This window comes from Populus alba, chromosome 17, assembly GCF_005239225.2.
Source record: "Populus alba chromosome 17, ASM523922v2, whole genome shotgun sequence".
Taxonomy (NCBI): Eukaryota; Viridiplantae; Streptophyta; class Magnoliopsida; order Malpighiales; family Salicaceae; genus Populus; species Populus alba.
The window spans coordinates 4,089,143-4,115,201 of NC_133300.1; the positions used below are offsets into that span (position 1 = coordinate 4,089,143).

The 26,059-nt window shown below is 31.4% G+C and overlaps 3 protein-coding genes across 15 annotated transcripts; all 3 read left to right on the forward strand.

The window, feature by feature from the left end:
* The first annotated feature begins 237 nt into the window (after nt 1-237).
* LOC118038599 (uncharacterized) lies at nt 238-5,336 on the forward strand. 13 transcript variants are annotated; one of them, XR_012168295.1, is made up of 11 exons: nt 238-392; nt 489-674; nt 934-1,176; nt 1,258-1,334; nt 1,702-1,830; nt 2,018-2,060; nt 2,590-2,621; nt 2,715-2,803; nt 3,400-3,541; nt 4,425-4,508; nt 4,836-5,336. XR_012168295.1 is itself a non-coding variant. In XM_073405594.1 (11 exons), the coding sequence occupies exons 4-10, from the start codon at nt 1,260-1,262 to the stop codon at nt 4,889-4,891; spliced, it is 501 nt and encodes a 166-aa protein (XP_073261695.1). In that variant the 5' UTR covers nt 238-392; nt 489-674; nt 934-1,176; nt 1,258-1,259; the 3' UTR covers nt 4,892-4,917; nt 4,998-5,336. The 13 variants fall into 13 exon arrangements, 7 of the variants coding, with proteins under 7 accessions (XP_073261695.1, XP_073261697.1, XP_073261698.1 ...); XR_012168296.1 differs by having other exon boundaries at nt 4,998-5,336; XM_073405594.1 differs by lacking the exon at nt 3,400-3,541 and having other exon boundaries at nt 2,722-2,803; nt 4,836-4,917; nt 4,998-5,336.
* A 7,402-nt stretch (nt 5,337-12,738) lies between these two features.
* On the forward strand, nt 12,739-14,489 carry LOC118038582 (protein SHORT-ROOT). Its single transcript, XM_035044986.2, has one exon. It carries the CDS (start codon nt 12,901-12,903, stop codon nt 14,224-14,226), a length of 1,326 nt encoding a protein of 441 aa, XP_034900877.1. The 5' UTR covers nt 12,739-12,900; the 3' UTR covers nt 14,227-14,489.
* Nucleotides 14,490-20,601: 6,112 nt separating this feature from the next.
* On the forward strand, nt 20,602-22,532 carry LOC118038581 (large ribosomal subunit protein eL38z/eL38y). The gene is made up of 3 exons (XM_035044985.2): nt 20,602-20,760; nt 21,860-22,043; nt 22,326-22,532. The coding sequence occupies exons 1-3, from the start codon at nt 20,758-20,760 to the stop codon at nt 22,346-22,348; spliced, it is 210 nt and encodes a 69-aa protein (XP_034900876.1). The 5' UTR covers nt 20,602-20,757; the 3' UTR covers nt 22,349-22,532.
* Nucleotides 22,533-26,059: the final 3,527 nt, after the last annotated feature.

Genomic DNA, 26,059 nt, shown 5'->3' on the forward strand with positions numbered 1-26,059 from the left:
TCCCAAAATATGTTCAACAAATTAAGAATATGTTTAGTACCAGTTCATTATTGTTTTATAAAATTTTAATTTTGTTAATTTTAAATTAATTTTTTTAAAATTTTTTTATATGTTAATTTCAAAAATAAATTTTAAAAATTAAAAAAATATATTATTTTAATATATCTGCTAAAATTCACTCTTGAATCGATAGCGAGACAGCATCGTAGACCTGCTAAAATTCACTCTTGAATCGATAGCGAGACAGCATCGTAGACCTGCTAAAATTCACTCTTGAATCCCACGTTAACCAAACGCTAGAATTCAATCTGGGACTCTCCAAAGAGTTCTGCATTGACCTCCTAGAAGAAGACCCAAATGACATGTCATGTCATGTAACTGTCCAGCAACGGGTAATGAAAACCGTATAAAAAAGTTTTCTGTGTTTTTTTTTCAATTATTTGATTAAAGATTTGATTTTTATGCATAAATAATTGAATGGACTGCAGATTCTTTTGATGGGGTCGCTCAATATCCTTTGTATAAAGCGTTTAGCTTTGTATCATTCTGTAAAGTGTGGTGCTTTATGGAGAACTCATGTGAAGATGATGTTTTGTGATGAAGATAGTAACTTGAAGTAGAAATAAGAGAATTGGAATCAGTTGATTAAAGAAAAGGGACTTGAATTGATAAATGTAAGCATTTTCTGTTGGTTATTGAGTGTTTTTAATTAATATTGATTGGTGATTTACGGGTTTTTCTTTGTCGGGTTTTGGAGGGTGTATTTTGTGAAATTCATGTTCAAGAACCTTACTTTTCACTCTTGAAAGGTGTTGTTTTTGTTTCTTTGATATGTGGTTTTTCCATTTTTTTAGTTTTCATTTTTTTAATATATTATCTGCTGTTTATGTGGTTCAAGCCATTTTCTTTTGTAACCTGGGGTTGTGTGTGTAGATGGGAGCAAAACAGTCGAAGGAAGGTGTGCTACTGGTGATTACATAATGTAGATGGTTTGCCATATGCTTCAAGTACATCATCATGAATATTTGCAAGTTTATGATTGTGCAACCTTTGAAGAACTCTCTGCAAGAAAGTGGATGAATGTCTTTATTTTCTTATATATTTTTGTAGCTTATATTCAGTTTGTTTTGCTATAGAATTGGGCTGGGAGATGTGATACTCATAAACAAAACTGTGGTGAGTTGAGCCCGCATTGTCGAGATATATTCATTCATTTATATTTTCAGTATGGGCTATATACTTTCATCTGTTTCACAGATATGCTTCATTTTTTAAGATGTTGCAAGCTGAGAGTCTCGAGAAAGTCCTTCCTGGACTTAAAACTGTTGAAGAAGGTAAACCTAGTTCTGTGTTGATGTTTATGCGTTGCTGTCGAAATGATGTTCTCAGTTGAGACATAGCGAGGATGACTTGCTAGAATAAGCTGTCATACCTCGTAACTGCCTATAATGCTGGGAAAATCCAAGATTTTTGTTTGGCTAGTTAGGGATAAGGAGTAGGGTATCTGTTATTTATGCATAACCGTTACTGGGTTGTAAACTTCTAAATATTTCGGTTTGCATTTGTGCAAGAATCTTTACATTACACTCCTTGCTCCCAGAAATCATTTTAAATCTGTATTGTTTGAAATGAGAGACTTGTTGAAAACATTGTTACTGGTGATTGCGTTCTTGAATTTATAAGGTCTGAATTGTATAACAGGGCAAACCGGGTGTCAAGATTTATAGGAAATTATATGCAGAAGAAAAGGAAGTGTCTAATGGTGTCCTGGCAATCTGTGTTTCAAAACTGGCTGCCCAGCCATACCTTTCTCTGGCAAGCATACTGTTTGTGAGTTCTTCCTGACCCTTTTGATTCCTATGTTTCATGTGTGGGACTTAAGTTTAATTTTATAATGGAGATCTTTGGGATACAGATGTGACATAATATTTATCATGTGGATCATGTTTTGAAATAGTCATACCTGTAAAATGGCTTTTAGAGTTGAAAGTTCTGGTTATTTTGGTGTCTCTAGCAGGGATTGAGTTATGGAGGTGTTCAAAGTCAACTGGGTACTGCAGGTACTGATTGAACAGTTTCTAATGCCCTACCTATTCCAAGATCGACACTTCTCTCATCCTTCTTTTTTCCATATAATCTGAATGTAAGATCATGGTACCTAATGAATTGTTTCATGCCGTAAGCTATCTCAAGAGATTGTTTTTAGCTTTTTTGGGCCCTATGATAAGAAATTGGGTTGCATTGAATTGATCTGTTCAAAATTTGGATTCAATAGAAAGTCACAGTAGAGAAAGCTCATAGCAAAATTTACTTATCTATTAAAATGCAAACAATGACTATTCTAGGGAGAGCAATCATCTACCTTGTTTTTTCTTAATAACTGATATGTAATCTATTTATCTTGTTCCAATTTAGTCATCCGTGAGAGAATTATTTTGTACAAAGGGAACAATTTCTTGCTTGCTGGACTTAATATTCATGTTGCCTTTAGACCCCTCATGTAGTGGCAACCAAGGTTGATTTTCAGCATTCTTTGTGGGTACATTTCCTACCTTTTTTTCCCTTTTTGTCAAACTGTCAAGGAAGCAGCTGTCTTCTCAGTTCATTATATGTTTGAGCAGGTTTATGCATGCCAATTGTAGAATTGTTTCAAGCTTGATTTTCTAAATATATTGTGGTTCATGATTCGGAGGTTTTTTATTTATTGGCTTGAGATCAAAGGCAGTGCCTTGGCGAAGCATGCTGAAAGGAGCAGCGATAGATTTCAGTCCACTAACCTCTTGGGGCGTTCTTGGTGGAAGTGGTGAGTACCTTTTAGGATTTCAGTCCTTGAACTAGATTTCTTACTTCATTATTCTGTATGGAAGTTATCTTACAACTAACCGCTTTGCAAGACTTGTCATTCATTTCTAGATTTGTCAGTGACACAAACATCGCCCACTCACACTCAACGACCACTGTTACATAGATATTCACTTTCCAATTCCATTTGCAGTACTATGGTTCAATATTATAGTGGTAATCTTAGTGCTATAGCTAGGATGTTGTGTTTTAAATAAAAGCCAAAGCATAAGTTTCTCTTGAGGAAATGAAGACGAAACCTCTTTGATATGCATTTGAAAACTCTTTCTGCAAATTATAAGGTCAAAGGTTTAAACTTTTTCCAACAACCAAACAGCCATAAAACTCTTGCTAAATGCGTCACTTATTATAAGAAAATGGATGTGTCTTGCAAGTTACATGGTTGTGCAGGGCTATGGTCCTTTGTTAAGGAATTGAGTTTCTCATGACCAAAAAGAACACATGGACTTTTCTTTTGTTGGCCTTACCATTGCATGCTTGGTGAATATCTAATATATTATCATCACTTTTATCTTACTAAATTCTACAAAAAAATAGGCTTGCAATGGTTGTCATAAATCGCTTAATAGCTGCTTCTTGCTGGCAAAACATTCATGCTGTTCCACAACACGGGGCTGTCTTTGGGATAATGGTAGTTGATGGTTATGGAGCAGCACGTTGATCTAAGGATGGAACGAAGGTATATTTATGCTATTGTAATGATCCTTGTAACTTCATGTATACTTGCATTGATGGATAACTTGCTAGGAAACAGAAAAACACGTACAGGTGAATAAGGTTGGCTTAGGCTTAAAACATGCTACATTTTCTAGAAAAACATGAAAGTTATGCTAATTGAGGCCTCCTTTTTCTTGTGGATAAAAGAACAAATTCCAAAAATCTGGAGAAGACATCCAAAAGAGAAGGATAAGAGAGAGAGCACCAAAGGCAATGTATAAGGGCACCTAAATCCCATTAAGACCCTATTCTATTCTATACTGTTCTCTGTACAATATCTTGGTACGCTGCTGAGTACTCCTAATCTGAGTGCATATAACGATGGATTCCTCATGAAATCGACAGATTGGTGAATCCAATCAGCTATCAGAGTAGCTTATTGTGAGATTTGCATGGTTTGTACAAGAGAGTGGAATTAACAATTGACTTTCAGTGTTCTTAAATTGACTACTCAAAAGTGCCCATATATTATTGAAAAGCATTTTCCATCGGATTATATTATTTGAGCTGAAAATTAAAAGAAGAGGTTCACAGAAATCAGTTGCTATAAGTCCCTCCACTCATTGACAAACAGTAAGGTAGGCAGTTCCACCATCTAGATTTTGTGGCACGGCCCTCCATTCCCAACTCTCTCGCAGCTGGTTTACTGGTGCTAATGGTAGTTTTAGGAAAGCATGCATATAACTGTTTCTGTTAGTGCTAAAACCTATTATTGGATTGTAAATTTTGTCCTTAAAAACACGTCCTGTAACAATGCAAATATTGTTGGCTTTTTGCTGACACAGAACCTGACCCTGTTATCAATGCCCAAGTTTCAACTCACCCATTGTTTTTGTTCATTTCAGTTCATTTCACTCAAAGAAATGGAAGCATTAGTTTGCTTGAGGGGGCATTTCGACTGGCATCCTTGAACTATATACTGTCTCATAGTAATGCCTTAGCCCTACCCTCGCTTTCCTTTTGTGTCATTTCAGTTTATAGGATTTCTTGAACTACTCATGGAAGATGGTCACTTAAAGGGATTGAAGCATAGTTTGTGTGAGGGGGCATTCCTAGTGGTGTCCTTGATCTGTAAAATTGTCATCATGATAGCAACTTGAATACAAAGTTTTCAAAGAAATGATATCTTAATAGCAGTGCTCAGTTCCATCTCATGATACTGCCTGGGACTTTAGAGATCATTGATCTTTATTGATGTTCAATCTCTGCTTGATTTAAAACTTGAATAGAAATTATTTCTGAGCTTGGCTGGTCAGGGGCAATAATCGTTATGGCACTAGCATTGGTTTGGTGGTATCTATGCACATCTTGATGTATCGTATGGGAAAGATATCATAGGTTTGCAATCATTCCTTAAGTAGCTATCACTCGGTAACATGTCCTGCCTCGTACTCACATGTTCTTTGTTTATGTGACAGATGTATTTATATTAAGGTCGAGAAGCAACCTATATAGAGTGTGACATGTCACGGTACAGGTTATTCAGGCAACCTGGAAGAATTTTTGAAAATTTTGATTGATGATGGCACCAAGATTGCATCAATATTATCTCAAGGCAGTAGCAGATCAAGGGCTGATCGCAGTCGGCAAGCACTTGTGCATATTACAACTGTTAAATGAACCATCCTTGTCAACCCCTCCCTCCATTAACATTTAGTGTATGTGATTATCTTGGGGACAGTTGATGTTAACATTTTTAAGGATTCTCAAAAGCATGCAACATACACCGGCTCAGGACAATTGATGTTTTCCCCTCACTTTGTTACTTCTCTCTAATTATCTGAATGGTCGTGCAGTTTGGATTTATTGCTTTAGCACTGTTGATATTTGAAGTTCTTCTATTGTCAATCTATTAGCCCCATATGTCTCCTGGTCTAGCATGAATGTCACTCATTTTCTCATGAACACCGTTGGTGTCATGGTTCCATCAATTTCCTTTAGAATAAGGTTGATGTGGTTAAATCTCCTTGTGTTTGTAAGTGGTGTTCGTCCTCTTGTTTAAACTTAAATGCGTAGTTGCTACAAGATTTCTAAAAGATACAGAACAATGAGAGCTGCATGGAGAAGATTGCAAACACAAATACTAGGGTTTCTTTGATCTGACACTGATGTTACCTGCTTTGCACTCCTGTTAGGTGCTTTAGGTAGTCCATCGTCGGTCAGTCTCTCCCCGGTCATTGTCGGTGTTGAAGCAAATTACAGTTTACTTTTAGCAGCACTATCTCCAAATTGATCTGCTCTATCGTTTAGTTTCTGCAGATAAAAACAATTCAGAAAAAGAACTGGTTGCTTTATCATAGAACTTTTGATATTGTCCAGAGAACTTTCTGCATTTGCAGATGATAAATAACTGAACAGCTTTCGGCGATGCTTTTGTAGCTACCTCTTTGCACGTTAAGCTCCTTTTCTTCTTTTTCAGTGGGAAGGCTAGAAATGCTGCAAGAGCTGTGGAAATCTGATGCTTGTCAAGATAGAATCAGCTGGTAGGGCTTTGTGGTGGCTTTTTTTTCACTTGAAATAAGATAACAAGACCATCTTCTTCCCAGTTACCTCATTGTGCACTATTATTATAACCTTTAATCGCTTGTTTTTCTTTTGATTCAAGCGGGAGGCTTGATGAGTCTTAGACAATACAATGGGATGGCTATCTCCTAGGATCCCATATCTCCTCTCCAGGTGGCTTTTTATCTAGGTTTGTTTTTTATTGTATTATTATAATCTCAAACAAATATCTTGATATAAAATTTTTAAAAGGTACAAAATAATAGGAGGATCCAAGTTTCTGCCCTCATTGATGCATGTTCTACACTCAAACATGATTAATTATGTATTTTTTTATTTTTTAAATAGCTTGAATGGATAAGTTTTTTCTTCTTGTTGTTGAAAACTCATAACGAATTAATAGCAATTACATTACAAAAATCACAAGAATAGATCCTTTGCCCGCATCATTACAGTTAAGTTTTGATCTCGGTGCATCGTCAATACATGACATGTATGATCATCAAGATAAAGAGCGTGTTTGGCAGTGTTGTAATAGTTGTTTTTCAAATAACTTTTCGTGCTGAAATGCATATCAATGATTTTTTTTCATTTTTTAAAAATCATTTTTGACATCAACACGTCAAAACGATCCAAAAAGTACAAACTACACTTAATTTTAACCAAAAAAAATTAATTTTTTTGGAAACACAGGTTGAACCTCGTTCTCAAACAGCCCAAAAGAAAACAAGCTAAATTTACATAATAAAATTGAAATTGATGAATTAATGGAGGCATGTAACATCCTCCTACCAAAACTCTACTTTTCCTACGTACGTTATAAATTATTATAACATGCCCCCTGTTGCCTCTTCAGTTTTATCATCTAATATTATGATTATTATAATTTTTTTTATTAATATTAATATTTGAAATAACTTATACGTACCTCAATTAATTCCAGAGCTCTGAAATTAAATCATATAAATTTTTAATAATTATTATATTAGAAACTAAAAGGTTGGAATTTAAAAAAACAAAAAAACAAATTTCTTGATCATAAATTTTTATTACTAAATTATTTATTAAATAATTAAAACCATAGTTATTATTATTAATAGCGATAATGGTGATGGTCGTCATCTGTATAGATGTTGTTCCTTGAGAATCAAAATCCAAGAAGATAATTAAATAGTAATGAACGTAAGCAAAACACTAAACTCCCATCACCACTTTAATATCCTTGGAGGAGGAGATTAATGCCTGTATGTTTGAGCTCATATGAGATTTTTAACTTTATAAAGGTTCCCTCGCACGTTTGAGGTCAGCTTTTTTACTTTTGAGGACTTCTTTCTTATTTTTTTCACTTTTTTTTCCTTCTTTTTTCTGTCAGACAAGGGGGGGATACAAATTGTTAGACATGTAGAGTTGATCTTTGTGGATAAGTCAGTGAATCAATTTGAAAGTTTATTTAGCAGTGTGGTTGTTATTATTTTTTAAATAATTTTTTATGTTAAAATATGTATTAATAATATTTTTTTATTTTTTAAAAAATTATTTTTATATCTGCACATTAACATAATTTAAAAATACTAAAAATATATTAATTTAAAATTAATAAAAAATTTAAAAAAAATCAAATTTTTTTAAAAATATTTTTAAAACACAAAAACAAAACTGTTACCTTTACGATCATCTACTAATCTCACAACCATGAAGTATACTGCTTGGATCAATGAAAAATATTTACCAAAAATATAAAATTTACTGCGGCACTGGAGAGAGTGTAACGTGTATTGCATTGCCCTTCATCAAATTAGCTAAGAGGAATACTAAACTCGGGGTAAAATGTTGTTTTTTTTCATGTGATTTATTTATTATTTTTGTTTTTAAATAGAGGTACAAGGGTTTTTTTTCATTCTTTAGAAAAGTAAAATACTTCCGTTGTCCTTCAAAAAAAAATATTTATAACGTGAAGCGTTATCTAGTGGCCTTTTTTAACAAACTCAGGTCTAATAACTATACTCTAACCCTCAAATTAGAAGTGTAGTTTTTAATTTACATAAAGTTCTTTGCAAATTGAACTTTTATTTAAGCTATGAAAAACCCACTTGCAGACAATGTGGGCTAGAATATCGTGGACCACATGAATGCAATCATCATAAAATTAAATCATATATTTTTTTAAGAAAAATAATAATAATAATAATAAAAAAGACTTGAGGCAAAGACATGCACAGTTTCTCCAATGATTGGATGGAGAAACAGCAGCCTCCCCGCTGTCCTCTTGTTTAATCATTTGTATGGAATAATATGCTTTTAATTAGATACCATTTAATTTTGGTTTTATATATGCACCATTAAAACAAAGTCATTAATTAAATGTTTTTTTTTAATTTAAATTCTCCAAAAAAAAATCAAGTTAAACTAGTATCGTAGCATTCAAGGTATATGAAGATACCACCTAAGCTCAGATTAACAAAAATGGATAAAGACAATTTATATTGATTTTGTGTTAGTTTATGTATTTTTTAAAATGTTTTTTAAATTATTTTTCATCTAAAAATATATTAATTTAATGATTTTAGTTATTGTTTAATAATTTTAAATATTTTTTTAATATATTTTCAATTAAAAAAAAAACTCATTACACCACATTACTATGCGGCTGTGTTTCATGGAAAACGCAACGCGCAGCCGTTTGGTTAAAAAAAAAAAAAAATTTATTGTTTACTGGGCCCACTTGAATTTTGCGTTTTTAATGCAGGAAACGGAAAGCAGGAATTTTATGCTTTTTTTTTACTGTTCATGCTAATTGCACTGTTCATTATTTTACTGTTCATGTTAATTGCACTGTTAAATGAACAGTGCAATTAACATGAACAGTATATAGTGTATACTGTTCATGTGAACAGTGCAGTAGAACTGCACTGTTCACTCAAAACCAGTGAACAGTGCAATTCTCTTGCACTGTTCACTTGCCTGCGTCTTTTTTTTTTTTTTTTTTTTAGTGTGTGTTATTTTTTTTAGTGTGTTATTTTTTTAACATTTTAAAAAAATAAATTAGTTTAGAGTGAAATTTATACCTGATAATATTTTATCTAATTTTATTACATGCTAAAAATATTATAAAAAATATAGTTTTTGTTTGATGTATTTCGTATGTAATGAAATTGTAAATGGTTTTATGGAATAATAAAAAAATATTTTATATAAAGTATGATTTATTTCATGATAAAATAGCAATAGTTAAATCTACAATATTTAAATTAAAAATCATAAATACTAATATATATTTTTAAAATTATTTTATAACCTCAATTTTAAAATTATTTTTAACCAAACACATTAAACTACTTTTTCTTTAACTTCAATTTCAACCACAGTTTTAACCAAACACTTATTTTTTCAAACCAAACTCAACTAAAAGTACTTTTTATAAAACAACTTTTTTTAAATCACAACCATAACAGCTACCGCAATGCCAAACACACTCTAAATATACACCGACTTGAGTTCGAAAATTTTCTTAGTTCAAGCGTCCATATTTACTGACATGTCAAACATGATCTATTAAAATAAGTTAACTTGTATAATTTTTTTATAAATATAATTTTTTACTATTGTAAAATAAAGGAGAACATGATTTATTTCATTTATTATATTTTATGCTGAGTTTTCATGTCAGTCATCTCTCTATCTCTCTTTTGCTATGTTTCTTTCTTTTTGCTTTATTTCATGCTTTTTTTTTTCTTACGTACAGTGATGCAAAAATGTACTTGACAGCTTTAATAAAAACTTCACCAAACTTTAATGGGGTTTGCAAGCTTTAACCTATAGTCGGGTTTAATTTATTTTTGATGTCTCTGCTACCTAACAATATTCCTGTGTGCTGACATGAACTTGCCTCTTTAATTAATTACTAATATGATTAATTATAAATATTCCACGAGCTTGGGTCATGGTCTAACACATGAATTTCAACAAAGCTGAGAAGGATTGAATTGACATAAAACATTAAGAATTAAGAGAAGACTGTGAAAGAAACATTTTCATGTACTTGAATGTCTTTTTTGACTTCGGAAATTTAATGTTTAATTAATGTCTTAAAAAAAGTGGAAGATGCGCATGGTTGCTTAATGAATATTATAAGATAAGCTATGCTTAAATTTTTTAATACAAATCGTGAAAGCAATTTTTAATGAATTTCTTTTAAATGTGTTAGTCTGATTAGTATGATGCAGAGAAATATATCTTTAATATAGCTTAAAAATAAATATAATATTAGTGATTATTTTTTTTAGTACTTTTTAAAAATATATTTATCTTAAAAAATATTAAATTAATTGTTTTTAGTATATTTTGATAATTTTAATGTGCTAATTTTAAAAATAAATAAAAAATTATTTTAATATATTTTCAAGTAAAAAAATATTTTTGTAAAACATTATGCACTTTTAGAGAGTAATATAAATCATATCTTGGGATCTCATTTAATAGTTTAAGTTTTTAGATGAAATAATATCAGAACTTTGTTGACCAAGCGGTCATGATTTCAAATATTACTATCTCTATTCTATTTGTTAAAAATTAAGCATAAAATAACATGAATCACATCGATAAATTAAAAAACCCAAATGATATTATATTACATGCTAATTACCTTAAATAAAGACATTTTAATAGCTGCCATTAGTCATTCATTGGCAAAATCAAGAGTAGTTAGTTTAGTCTTCTAATTAATATACTAATAAAAGTTGGAGCTCTACAAGTATTTATGACCTAATTCTACAATAATACATAATTGATGATAATTGATTTGAGATTGTGGGTCTAAGAATCGTAGTGCTCAAGTTCAAGCTCCTCAATTCCTAAGCCAATAATTAAGAAAAGGTAGATGCATCCATGTAGAATTAATGGGAATTAACTTTTTTTTTCTTTTATATAAATATATATTACGTCATGCTGAGCATGAATATTCATCATCAATATATAGTAATCACAATAATTATGTTAATGACTCACAGTAATGATATATATAATTGGCAAAAGGTGCAAAAAGTTTTTGGCAAATGAAAGACTTTTGAGTATCAGTTGATTTAATTAGTTAAAATCAAGTCGCATTAAAGTCACAATTATTTAGTCTATTTTTAAAGTGCTACTATGCTTTTATCATAATCTTCTTGTTTGTGCTAACTGAAAAAAATTATTCTTTGTTATTTTCCCTTTAACACTACTCAGTTGCTATTGAACAGTTATGAGGATTAAATCCATGCATAGGGATGTTTTATTTCTGAGAATAAATGTCTTATTCCTTGCCAAAACCATGCATGAGATGATACTGACCTAATTAATTTTTTCCCGGCATTTAATGTGTTCGCTGCCCTTAATAGTAATTAGTTTTTTTTCCATTGATTAGCATTTCAAAATAGAAAATTCAAATTAAAAAAAAAGATATAAATGTATTCTGCAGTGGGCAAGTTGTTTCCAAATGATACTTCAGGAAGCTTATTGTGAAGATCATGATCTTACAGATTGTGTTCTGCTTTCTCTATGGTGCTTTCTTTATGTTGTTGTTGGGTTGCCTTTTGAATCTCTAGTAGTTTCGTTGAGTTTTGCTGCTGTGAGAGTTTCTAAGGTTTCCTATTTTGCTAACATGGTTCTAACTTCTATCTAGTTTCAACTACTGTTTTCTTTATCTCGATAGTTTAATTAGGTTAGGTTAAAGCTGTTAATTTGATGCGATTAGAGTTGTTTTTTAGGTTTTGCTCTAATTTTGTATGCTAACTTTCTATCCCCTTGCCTACTTTGGCAATAATACATGCGTTAATAAAAAAGTAAAAAATAAAAAATACAAGAAAGTATGGTTTTTTTTTATTCTTATTGTATCTGTCTCTTCTATCCCTACGCTAGACTTTTAGGTTAAAAAAACTAATATGGCTTTATGCTAAGCTTAATTATTACTATTATGGTGGCCAAATTGCACCGCTAGACTAGCAAAATAGATTATTGGAATAAGGGGATTGCTTGTTCGGTTAATATTGTTAAATAATATTTATATAGTCTTATTTATTAAAGGTAGAATAATACTTTTAGTTTAATTTATATATACTTTATTTGTATTTAAGTTAAGCCTATAAACTTCATAATATACAGATTATTCAGAATTCTAGCTTTTTTTTATATTTAATCTTAATTATTTCAACAAGTATGACTAGAAAGCTTCTACTTGCACATTTATTAGCAGTCCTCTTGATCAAAATATAAAGTTGTACCTGGCGAAAAGTTTCTGGTAAATTTTTTGTCTATTTTCTTGTAGGGTATTGCTATGATTTTTCCACCACAAAACATCTTTATGATTTCTGAAAAGTTCTTAAGTTTTCATCAGGAGATCGCATCCTTCGAAGGTAAATAGTAGAATAGTTTGATGTTCTTGACAATATTATATTAAACTCATGTAATGTTTCTTGTACTCTACCCATAGGCCATGAACAAATCAATATAATTGTGTGTTCAGATACTAAGGAACAAAAAAATTAACCTTAATTTCTAATGACAACATAGAGGTTGCATAGGTAAACCATGCACCTAGTAATCACCATAGAGTTTAGCTTAAAACAAATTAAAATACATATAAGAATATTTCAAATATAATACACAAGAAATTATTCACATTAACAAAATAGGGATGACTATGACCCCCCACCCCAAGATATAATTATACTATGGATATCTATATCAATATAGCTTTGTACTTGGCCATGTCTGAACTCAAATGATATTTGAGTTTAGCAAAGGTTCTGCCTCTAGAGTCGTCAAGGGGGGCCTCGCCGATCACCCATGGACATAACTCTCTTCAGTCCAAAAGACACACTGACACACTTCTTTCCTTCCCACCTGCAAAGCAATGATCAAGTAGCAGCTATAGACATGCAAAGCAATAGCAGCAGCAACAACAATAATCAGCCTCAAACTAGCCATACATCAACAAGCCGGTCTTCGGACTCCGGTGAGGCCTGTGGAGGAGGAAACAAGTGGGCATCAAAGCTTCTTAGTGAGTGTGCAAGAGCAATCTCAGAGAAGGACTCTAGCAAGATCCACCACCTTCTATGGATGCTAAATGAGCTTGCCTCTCCTTATGGAGATTGTGATCAGAAATTGGCATCTTATTTCTTGCAAGCTCTATTCTGTAAGGCTACCGAGTCTGGTCAACGGTGTTTCAAAACCCTAACAACAGTAGCTGAAAAGAGCCACTCCTTCGATTCAGCTAGGAAACTGATACTAAAATTCCAAGAGGTAAGCCCGTGGACTACTTTCGGTCATGTAGCTTCAAATGGTGCAATTTTGGAGGCCTTAGATGGGGAAAGCAAACTTCACATAATTGATATCAGCAATACCCTTTGCACACAGTGGCCTACTTTGCTAGAAGCTTTAGCCACAAGAAATGATGAGACGCCGCGATTAAAGCTCACCGTTGTGGTAACTGCTAGCATTGTAAGATCAGTCATGAAAGAAATAGGCCAAAGAATGGAGAAGTTTGCTAGGTTAATGGGAGTGCCCTTCGAGTTTAAAGTAATTAGTGTGCTAAATCATGTAGGAGAGCTCACAAAGGAAGGACTGGGTGTTCAAGAAGATGAAGCAGTCGCGATTAATTGCATTGGGGCATTGAGAAGAGTTGAAGTAGATGAAAGAAGTTCTGTAATCCAGCTGTTCCGATCACTCAACCCTCGAGTTGTGACAATTGTTGAGGAAGAAGCTGATTTCACCAGCTCGAGATATGACTTCGTCAAGTGCTTTGAAGAGTGCCTGAGGTATTACACACTATATTTTGAGATGCTAGAGGAGAGCTTTGTCCCAACTAGTAATGAGAGATTGATGTTGGAGAGGGAATGTTCAAGGAACATAGTTAGGGTTTTGGCTTGTGATGAAGAAACTGGCGGAGGAGAGTGTGAAAGAAGAGAGCGGGGTGTCCAGTGGTCTGAAAGGTTAAGGGAGGCGTTTTCCCCCGTTGGATTCAGCGATGATGTTGTCGATGATGTCAAGGCATTGCTTAAGAGATACAAAGCTGGGTGGGCACTCGTGCTCCCTCAAGGAGATCATGAATCAGGAGTTTACTTAACATGGAAAGAGGAACCTGTAGTATGGGCTTGTGCATGGAAACCCTAAAAAGGTTATGGCCAGAACACCATCTCCATGCTCAGATTCAAGGCAATTTATTCACAAGATGGGAACGGCGAGCCATGAACACATATTGATAATTAATTATAGAGTACTACTACTTTCACTTTTCATTTCTTCTTCTTATTCATGCATATTTGTATCTTATGCACTCCAACTTTTCTTTTCTTATGTTATATGCTTGGGAGTTTGTGTTGCTTTTCAACAACTCTAGATAATTGTATTTGTTTGAAGGTGTTTGCACTTGTGCCTCTCTTTTGCAGTTCCATGGCATCCCTTTCCCTTTTGGCCTTGCCTCCTCAATATCTTTCTCTGCAATCCCATAGTGGGCAATTTGTAAGAAACATTAGCAATTCATCCATGTATTCATAGAAAGTGGTGATTTAATCGCATCCATCATATGATCATCAAGTTCTATCCATCCAAGAATATATAGCAGTTCCTATAAAAAAAAAAAAGAGAGAGAGAATTTTCTGTTAGTCCCTTCCTTTATGTCCTAATGTATATTGACAAATCCTTAGTGGATTGTTGGTATAATTAAATTAGCTCATAACAGGTAAGCTCAAATATGCATGGGAAGAGTTTGGTGTGTAACTTATGTATTATTGCTGTCCTTGTTTTCATCTTCCTGCAACTCCCATGGCAAACACAAGAAACAAATTATGTAGAAGATCCTTCTTCAGTTCTTATTTGAATATTTAATGTCTACCAAAACCTAACTCGGTGGTGATGCATATGCCTGACTCATTAAAAATTAATTTGGGAATTCATTATTGATTGCGGGCGGCCTGCAAGAGCACCCATTTATTAATGCCTAAGCCTCTGATCTATGGATTTGATTTTTTTAAATGAAAAGATAAATGTTTGATTGTTTTATATTTTATTTTTATATAAAAAAAAATGATCGAATCCAAGATCTCTTGAAGTGCCTGTGAGAGCTTTTGTTTTTTAAAATTGTTTTTTATATAAAAAAAATCAAAATAATATTTTTATATTTTTTTTTATAGTTTGACATAATAACATAAAAATTAAAAAAAAAAAAATATATATATATATATTATATAAAACACTTTACACAATATTACTAAACACACATAGTCTAATGGAAAAGGATGGTCCCTCGTTAAATAGCTTTAAGATCCAACAAACCTTCTGATGAACCAAAGAAAGTAAGCTACAAGTCAATGGGTTTTAAGTATGTTAATTGAGGTATAAGATTAAACACCTAAATGAATTATTATTATTATTTTATCTATTTTTTGCACATTAGGGTTAAATATCATTAATGTGATCATTTATAAGTTTTAAATAAATGACATCATGATAACGAATCCAAGTACCCTATAGTTTATTGGGTCCAAAAAAGATTAAACTAATAGAACTTATCTGCATGGTGGCAATGAGCATATCCCTACATCACCAATTTGGAGAGTAGCTAGGAGATGACATTTTCAATGATGCATGAATATACTTAATTTATTAAATTATTTGTCCCAAAATCAACATAAGAATCTTCTCTTCCCTGTGATGATATTTGATGCTTTGTGGCTACCATGATTGCCATTTGATATTTAATTAGAAACTTTCTTACCCAACTCAGGTTATTTTATTGGCAAGTAGATGACAAGTGCTTGTCTTGCTAATGAGAATTAGCCCAGAAATACTATACTAATACGAGATTTCACCAGCTATGCAAAGGACGGCAGTGTGTGGCCGCAGTCTCTTGAACATCTAAATTAGGTCAGATTTTTTTAATTTCATGTCACTCTTAACCTAATCTATTGCTTGGATTTTCGATATGCATATCATAAAAACAATTTCTTATCATTTAATGCAAAAGGGTTAGACGGGGGTTCTGTTTTTTTCAGAGAACCTGTTTTCCTTTGTTATTTTCTGTATGATGAGTCACAAAAATGAAGAGCAACTGTGCTATTGGAAAAGGGATAAAAGAGAGGACATATTTGTGAGGAAATATATGCATAAATTGACATAAAGGAAGGGAAAAGGGACCAGGAAGAGACCTTGGTGGCAAACAGATGAGAACCAAGCAGATCCCATGTTTGCTTTCATGTCTAGTGATTTGAATAGCATATTTGCCTTTAAATTGCCATACTTTTGTGTACAAACTTTAGGCCAACATTATATAGTGGAAAACAACTTTTCTTGATTTAGATAGCTAGGACCTCTCCCATTTTTCACCTTCAACTACTCTCTTCAAGAACCCATTCACACAAATACACTTGCCGTCAAACACGCTTGGACACATAATAAGAACTTCTTCAAATAATTTGCTTGCTACAGTGTTATTGACCTGACTTGATCGATGGATAAATTTGGTAACTCGTTGATTTGACCCGATATCTAATTTAAATTGACTCTCAAATTAAAATTAATCCAGTATGACATGGTCAACTCGTAATAAAATCAAATCAGCTAAAATATATTTAATTTTTTAAAAATACAAAATAATATGTCTTTACTTTGAAAAATAAAAATACACGGATCGATATGGTTTAACTTATTTTATTTCATAACTCAGAACTTAAACCAGTCATAGGAAGGAATAGGTTTGATAGCTTTGGTTTGCTGATCTTGCGTGTTGGTTCTCCTAGCTGGATGCTTGGGTTAGCTAGAATCTTTGTCATGGAAAAGATTTAATTAAAACAATAAGTATATATAGCCCCATGCGAATTAATCTTGAGTTTCGATATGGACATAGATTCAGTATGGGAACTCGATAGGTATGTTGTATAGGATCAAATGCGTGCGATGATCTCTGTTGAGGAATGGGAATTGCCTAATGTAACAAAATTAACTATCACAAAATTAATAAATATAAATAAAAATACCAACAATTTTTTTTTGTTAATATACTATGATAATATTTACCTATCTAATTTTTTCATTAAAAACCATCGACGGGAATATATTATTGGGATATACTTAGAAAATTATAAAAAAATAAAAAAAAATTAAATAGTATAATAACATTTAAATTTTTATAAATATAATTACATGGATGATACAATTTATCCATAAATATATTAACAAAAACATTATGTTAATACATACCAATAACATTACGGATCATATCGTATTAACAGATAAATGGGAATTGCCTAATGTAACAATATTTCATGAAATCCATATATGAGATATTGTATGTTTCAATAAAGATCTTAGGGTTTTTTCATAAGAAAAATAATATATTATACATTTGAGATTTCGAGTATCCATGTAAGTTCAATTAACACCATTCTAATACATGCAGATCCGATTGTGGGATTGTGATAGGCTTTTGACACACTTCTTTTTGTGGAGTCCAATGAATAAAAATAAATGTGTCTTTGAAATAATTTTTTTCTATACTTAAAAAAAATAAAAATATTTATATGTTCTTTTTATTTTTATTTTTTTTATTTTAAAATAATAATGTAATGTTATTTTATTAATACCACTTACATGTCAAAGAAAAAGCAGCACTGATGGAATAATTTCCTCTCACTTAGTTGATATATAGGGTGAGACTTTTTCATGCCTAGCTAGCTAAAGTAGATTACAATTATAGCTCATGTGTGCTATTTCATTTTTGAAACTCTTGATTTATTCTTTCCAAGGAATGTCTCCCTGTCGTGGATACAATGTCGTTTGAACGCTTGGATATTGAAGTTTGAGTACGACTAATTACCAACTAATATATAAAAAAAATTTGAAGAATAAAAAAGAATTAAATTTGAAAAAAAAAAAAATATATATAAATAATTTGAATTTGTAGAGATAAATTAAAAAATAAAAATAAATTTCAGAAAAATAAATTAAAAGAAAAAACCACCCAGAAATAATGAGGACAAAATCTAAAAAAATTAAAAATCTTGATTAAAGGATAAGATTGAAATCAATTGAAAGTTTATCAAAAAAAAAAAAAGGCAAGAAAAAATGAATAAAAAAAAAGAACCAAATCAAATTTGAAAAATATAATTCTAAATTGAAGGGTGCAATTGAAAAAATTAAAAAAAACTTACAAAAAAATCAAGAATAAAAATTAACAAATCAAAAAATAACGAGTACCACAAATACACACAAACAATAAGACTGTTCTAAATTTTAAATGCCTCACAAGGAAGGAGAGAGCAAAGAGAAAGGAAAAAAAAAAAAAAAAAAGCTTTTTACGGTGACAATTGTTCTACCTAAAAGCAACATGCTGGAAAAAAAAAAACATTAGTCGTCATATAAAGGTGCACGAGCACCAAAGCGTGGCAACCTCTCCCACGCACATGATAGCTTCTATTTTTTTATTTTTAAATTACTTTAAAAGATCAATTTAACTATTAACTAACGTGCTTATAATTAAAAAAAAAAAACTATGTGGAAACACAAAACTAATTGCCCCTAAACAAAGCCTAAATAAATTCTAAAATAAGGTTGGTTTCATGATTTTACGGTGCTGAGAATAATGAAAATATATATGAAAATGCTTCCAAAACAAGGCTTAATTAATTGTGGCATAAAGGGTAAGTCAGTAATTAAACTGTACAAAACACATGATTCTAAAAAAAAAAAACCCTAGTAACCAAATATATGAATTTTTTTCTTTTAAGGACAATAGAGGTTTTTCATTAAAAAAAAAAAGATGAAAATATGTTTGTAGTTCGTACCCTCACTAAAAAAATAATAATAAATAAATCATAGAAAAAACTATTTTACCCTAAACTTAATCTTTTGACTTAATTTGAAGAAGGTTTAAAAATATTTTTTTATTATTATAATTCACAGTAATTTTTTTATGCTATAGCAAATATTCACGTCATATATATTTTTTTATAAATATAAAAATTCACTTAAAATATATCGATTATTGAATCCACCAAAATAAAAAGGTTGTCAATGTGAATGCGTGTCTAATCTTTTTTCTAATCAGCCCCCGCACGGACCACTACCCATCTCTTGTCAAAAGAGATGTTTTCAAAGTTTTTCTTTCACAATCATTCACCAAATTAATCGGAGGCAAATTGAAAGTGAAGGTTAGAGACATGCATCTATATTTCATGGATGAATAGGAAAATATATTGCAATTATTGGCCCCTAGATTTCTTCACTTCACATAATTCATATTCATATATATTATGAATAAATAGAAAAAAATTATTGCAATTATTTGCCCCTAGATTTCTATCACTTCACATTATTCATATTCATTCATAATAACTAAAATTATCAAACACGGTTTACCCTCAATCTTTATCAGGACTCAAGTTATAAATTAGATAGATTGATGCAGATTAACTCGAGTCCAATAAAACAACGTTACTTTAATTTTTAAAATTTAAAGAATAAAAATTTTAAAATCAAACTAGATTTTAAAAAGGTCAACAAGATTAACTCTAAGTTGATTTTATTATAAAACTTGAGTTGGGTTAAGAGTCAAAATAATTAAAAAGCATACATTATCAAAAGGAACATATACATAATAACAAATTACAATTTTGTACATGCACATTTGATTAGACAAGTATACCACACTACCAAAACAAGAGAAAAATGACACACAAGATCCTATCCTAAATTTTATCATCTTAACTATAAAAAGAAGCTAATAATATCATAATATATAGATAAAGTGAAAGCTAATAATATTATAAGAATTTCAAAATATTTGACAAAAAAAAAAAAGCATGCTTATGAACAACTTGGGGATTCATGTTAAGTTTTAGTAAAGGATTAAAAATCTAAGATTTTTTTGTCAAATTTTTTACAATATTTGTGTGATTTCATGGTATCTCAATTATTCATCAATCAAATCCGGTCAATGGCACATTTTTCCTTTTCACTCTGTTTTCTTATGGATTGTATCCCTATCTCCTGATCAATTATTCATGATTACATTCTATCTTTTAATTTCTTTTTTTTTTTCATGTATTATATTTTAAGAAAAGTTATATATAAATTCTCTCCTCTTTTTTTTTTTAATTCCATGATGTTTTTTATTAGTCTGGGTTTTCTAATTCAACTTTTTTTTTTTTTTATTTCTTAGACAATGATATTATCAATCAATATTTATATTTTTAATACGTGTAATATGATTTAACAAAATTAAAAACTGCATGGATATAGATTAGGGCACAAAAGCCCATCCTCCCCTTAATCTCTATCTGGTCGGGTAAAATTAAGATATTTGGAGCGGACCAGAACCGGTTTCCTTCGGATCCCTACTCAACACCTCGTAATGTTTTTTATTATTAAGTTTGGGCCTACAATTCAACTACTTAAAGCCTTTGGGTCAGACGGCAGAGGCCTAGTAAGTTAGAAGCCCGAAAGTATAACCACTGGCGTAATAAAATCAACTGTACAGGGCCAAAACAGTCCACAAACACAATAAATTTTCTAGGGTTTAAAGGCAAGTGATAATTGTAACTCACCATATATATATTTATATCTATCCACCTTAACAGAGCTAGGGTTTGGGGAGTGCTGAGACTTCAGCAAAGACGAAGAGCTCTCAGAGACTCTGAAAAACTCAAAATGGTAATACCCTTTTAACCTCTCTCCATATCTCTTGCGTTTTTTTGCTTGGTTATTGTAGAGATCATGTTTCTTGGTTGTTAGACAGAAGGATGGGTTCATCTGTGTTTTTATTTTTAAGGATGCTGTGTTTTAAATGGTCATGTTTCTTCTTGCTATCTGTGTTTTTAATGGTGAAAAAACAGTTTTGAAAGATTGAAACTTGGGTTAAGAATATGAGTAAGTTTTGGACTTTTTAATCATTGTGTTTAGGCTTGTTTGTTGGGTTCTTGATTTTTACAAGTGTGAGGGATGAAACCAAGAAAAATTGAAGTTGTAGTTGGATCTGAAGAGAAGGAAGTTGGTGACTAGTTAATGTGAATAGTAGCTGTATGTGTGGAAAAGAAAGTTATATTACTTGGTATGTATTATGGAATTTTTTCATTTTTGTACTCTTAGCTTTGTCTATCGTCAGGTAGGTTTTAAAGCAGATTTTTCTATGTGATTATTGAAGGTAGTTTCTTATGCTATATTTTTAATGTTTTACTGAGGGAACTAAAACTGGTGGGAACTGGGGTGGAACTGAGAAGACAATGTAGTCTAAGGTACAATTTCTTGAAAGCCAGGGTGGTTACTAATTAGATGGTCAGTGGAAGTTGTCTATTTTAGGAGAGCCTGGAAATGGAGATAGAAAAACAGGGTGTAGTCTTGAGGTAATTTGAGTGCATTTTTTGCCTTGTTATTTTTGTTTCCATGAATGGTTTTGTGGTCCTATTATTTCTTATAAAAAGGAAGAATTGCTCCTAAGCTATAGGCAGACCTCTTCTCTCATTTAAAACTGATACCTTTTGCGTAATTGTGAATTAGTTTTTTCAGCTGCTTAATCTCGAGTGTCACTGAATAGAGCTTGAAATCTGTATGTATCGGTTGGTGATTTTGTCCATTCTTCTACATTGAAAGATATTTGAGTGATTTCTTCTGGTTTTTGTGAATGGTTGCAAGAGTGTTGGATGTACTTAATCTAGTGTTGTCAATCATGTCACGTGATATTTGATTTGATACACCTTTTTATTTGTTGATTTATTCAATCATTCTGTCCTTGTTTGCTGTCCTTGATACACAGCCTAAGCAGATCCACGAGATCAAGGATTTCCTTCTTACTGCCAGAAGGAAAGATGCACGCTCTGTGAAGATCAAGAGGAGCAGAGATGTGGTCAAGTTCAAAGTTCGCTGCTCAAAGTACCTCTACACTCTTTGTGTCTTTGACCCTGAGAAGGCAGACAAGTTGAAACAATCTCTTCCTCCAGGTCAGTCATCAAAAAATCTTCCTTAAGAAGTTATTTTTCAGTGATTCATTGTTCCATGCTTCTCCTAGTGTCATGACTATGAAATACGCAGCCTAAATCTTTAGATAGAATAACCAAAAAGAAAGAACGTGAAGAGACAGTCCTAAAAAAAACTAGGCATGTATGCATCTGCGTCGATTATTATCTCAAGATAGCCAGATACTTTTATTGTTGTTTCTTCCATTTGTTTATGATAGGTAATCTGTTTCTCTAATTCCATCATGTTATTTTCTGCCACTGCAGGTTTGAGTGTTCAAGATCTGTGAAAGATAGCTGTCCGGTCCACGCTTGTCGGCTGATTTCTAGGAGAGATATGAACAAGAATTTTCCTATTTTGTGTTCTATTTTCATGGTTAAAATACTTAGTATTGGATTTTGGCTTGGCGCTTCATTATGATAAAGTTTCTGTGGATCATTTGGTAGTTAATGTCACCCTGAGATTTTTCCAAACGTTTGTAGTTTTTTCTTTCAATTTTGTTCAATCACCAGTTCCGTGTTTCAAGTGCTTCACATAGCATAATCTGGGGTGATACTTTTCCGAGGGAATGTCAATTTCGGGTAATAACTTGCTATTAAACCAAACTCTAAACGGCGTGGCCAAAACTTTAATGTTGAAAAAAAAAATTCATTTTGATTCTAATTTTTTTTTTTTTTAAGCGTCATTGTATATTTTTCCAGTAAGGTCGATTTGTTAATGAGGAATAAAAAAAATTTAAAAATAAATGGAAAAGATATGTCATTTAGTCATTGTTAATGTTTTTTTTCATGTGACATGTGTTTAAAAATTAACAAAAATAAGAAAATCCTACAAATTAAATTTTTTACTAAAAAATACAACCCATTATAAATCACATGTTAAATAGCTAGTATTAACACTTACTTTCAAGTATCATTTTTGTGTGCAAAGACCAATTTCAGATGGCAACACTGATTTCGAGTTATTGCATGGCTTGTACATGCGATTTTTGGGTAAATAACTTGCGTGGAGGCACAGATTTCAGGGGGGGAAAACAGTTTGCCGATTTCGGGTAAAAACTTGCGATGTTTGGGTCATAACCTGTCACGACTTGGCCAGTGAACACCCATTTCGGGTAATTACTTTTCAAGTTCGGGCAATAACCTAGCATTTTCGGGTAATAACTCGACTTGGAAACACCAACTTTGGGTACAAACAAGCACTAACTCGGGTATCACTTTGGGGTTGCATGGTAACGCCAATTTCGGGTGATAGCTTCATGTGCAAAAACTAACATCGATTTCTGGGTTCTGAGAAAAAAAAAAAAAAAAAATAAAAAAATCAGAACATGAACTGAAATCGGGCTGTGAGTTGGTGCCCCCAAGTTCGGGTTGGAGTTGGTCGGGTTAGAACTTGCAGGCAAAGGGTCAAAAGTTGTGTCATGTTTTGCAAACAGCAAATGAGGATAGAGGTTGGAGATTGGACTGTAATAGGAGTGGAAGGGCCTTAAGACATGGAGGATTTATTCATGGATAATGTGTAGAAACCCTGAGGCCTTAAGGGATAAAATTCACTTCAAAAAACCATAACCATAGTTGTGTGGATTAATAAGTCAATCTAAACTATAATTTAAAAAAAAAAACATATCGTTTTAATATTCAAAGTGAAACCTGATTTAAATTAAATTTTGGATTAATAGTTCATGATTTACAGTCACATCAAGCTACTCGATATCTAAAATAAATAAAAAATACTACTACTAAGTACTAATAATAATAATAGAAAAAAGAGCTCTTGTTCATGAAAGGAGTGTGAGAAATGGAGAGACTTCTTCCGTAGTGCTATTTTACAGGAAAAAGTAAGAAGAATAAACTATTGAAAGTATATTATGAACTATCCAATGATTTGATTAATGTGGAGTTAATAATGGGTTTGACAAGGAGTTCTTGCTACCTTTGCTTGTTATTCGTTTCTGTTATAAAAAACCCATCATTGCCTTGATACAAGGTTTCATATTTTAGCTCGAAGGAATTAAACTTGGTGTGTTTTGATGTGGGGTTGAATTATTTTATTTTTTAAAAAATGAGATTTAGGTTTTGAAATGATATAAAAAGTTATTATAAAAATACAAAAATATCTCTCAAATGCCAAGTTTTGTTTTTTTTTTTTCCAATGATATTCTAGTTATTTTACTGTGTAATTAAAATGAAAAAATATTTTCTTATTCCTAGTCAATTTAAAAATAACAAATAAGTTATGTGAAAAGATTTCAATATCCTTAAAAATTATAAAAGAGTAAAAATAAAATCATTTTTATTCTGTTTAAGTGAATTGTATTTTTTTGCATAGAGTTATAATGTTTTATTAAGGGGTTTTAGTTTTGGTTAATGAGTTTTCTACACTTACTAGGAGTTTATCAATTTCAAATCCTCCTTCTAAAATAAATTAAGTTTAAAAAATACTTCATCGTTAGAGAAGGATAGAGTAATTGCTCGTTTTTACAGTGATATACAATGGTATTATGATTATTATGTCTCTTTAACTACTAATTATTAATAATAACTCTATGATTATCATATCATTATTTTAAAAAATAATAATTTTTAATCAATTTTTAACTCTACCATCTCATTAATAAGAAAAATGAAGACAGATATTTAACTTAATAAGAAAATTGAAACTCTCATTAAATTTCTTTGTATCAAAACGAAATGAATTTTTTTTTTAATATATTGTTTGAAACCAAATTATTTGTTGAATTGAATGCAATTCATAAAAGATTTTTTAAAATTCAATTTTTATTATAATTCAATTCAATTATGGTGTTTAATTTGAATTCAATTGAATTTCACATGTTTGATGAAAGAAAACTTGATTTATTTTATTTTCTATAATAATTAACATTATCTTTTTTTTTATTCTAAGAGGTTCTCTCAAAAAAGTATTTTGAGGAAGCTAATTAACAAAAAAAACTATATCATGTTGTGAAAAAATTGTTCATTCATACTCATGCAATCGTGGATTCTAACATTTACTTCAACTTGTATACTCTTTTTTTTGGTTTGTGCATTATTAAATAAGTAGGGTAGTACCCTTTCTTTAGCCTGTATTTGTTGTCAATTTGTGCATTAAATAAGTGGGCAGTGACATCATTAATAACACATGTTTACTATTACAATTGGCCTCTCTACAATATTGGAAGAGCTGTTGTGGTTTGCTTGAGAAATAGTGTCACGTTTGTTAGAGATAATATTCTGCACTTTTTGCATGTGATCCATTGTGAAACAATTATGCTCTGTTTTTTGTCTGACCAAAAATTAAAATTTCCCTATTCCTTTTTAGTTCACAACCAAATGCCTTTTCTTTTACTTTATCTATCTCAATGCATGTGATGGACTTCTACTAGAGATGTTTTTGGAATTTTTTTTGGCTATTTTTTAGCGGTGAAATGATCATTTCTAAAGAGTTACATGGCAATTGTATTTCTTGCAGGTGGGTTTCGAGGTTTCCAATAGGTTATTGAATTTCTTTTTTTGTTTCTCTTATATTAAAGTCTGTTCATTTATTTGGCCATTGGATGTTGCACTCTTTTTTTTTTTTCCCTACATTGCTCTCTTGCTGGTTGTTGCACCATCAATTTAGTCTTTTTTTCTCTCTGTCCATTGCCTTTCTTGTTATCTTTGTTTAGTTTTTTTTTCGGATGTATTTTTTGGGGTGTTATTTCATTCAGATTCTATATGTTTTTAAATGTTGCATGTGTGGCATATTTTGTGTTGAACTTGTTGCCCTTCAGTTAGATTATTTCTATTACCAAGGTTAGCTCATGTTTTTGTCATTCTTTTGTTTAGTTGTTTTTAACATTCATGTCGCAGTGCTTTTCATACACAACTTCTACATTAATGTTGGTTTTTTCTGCAAGATTTAGTTGGTGTTTAATGTTATTTTATGTTGGAATTTGCATTTGTTTCTTTCATTATTTGCAGGGTGGCTAGCCTTATTTTTATCTTTCCTTGCGTTTCAT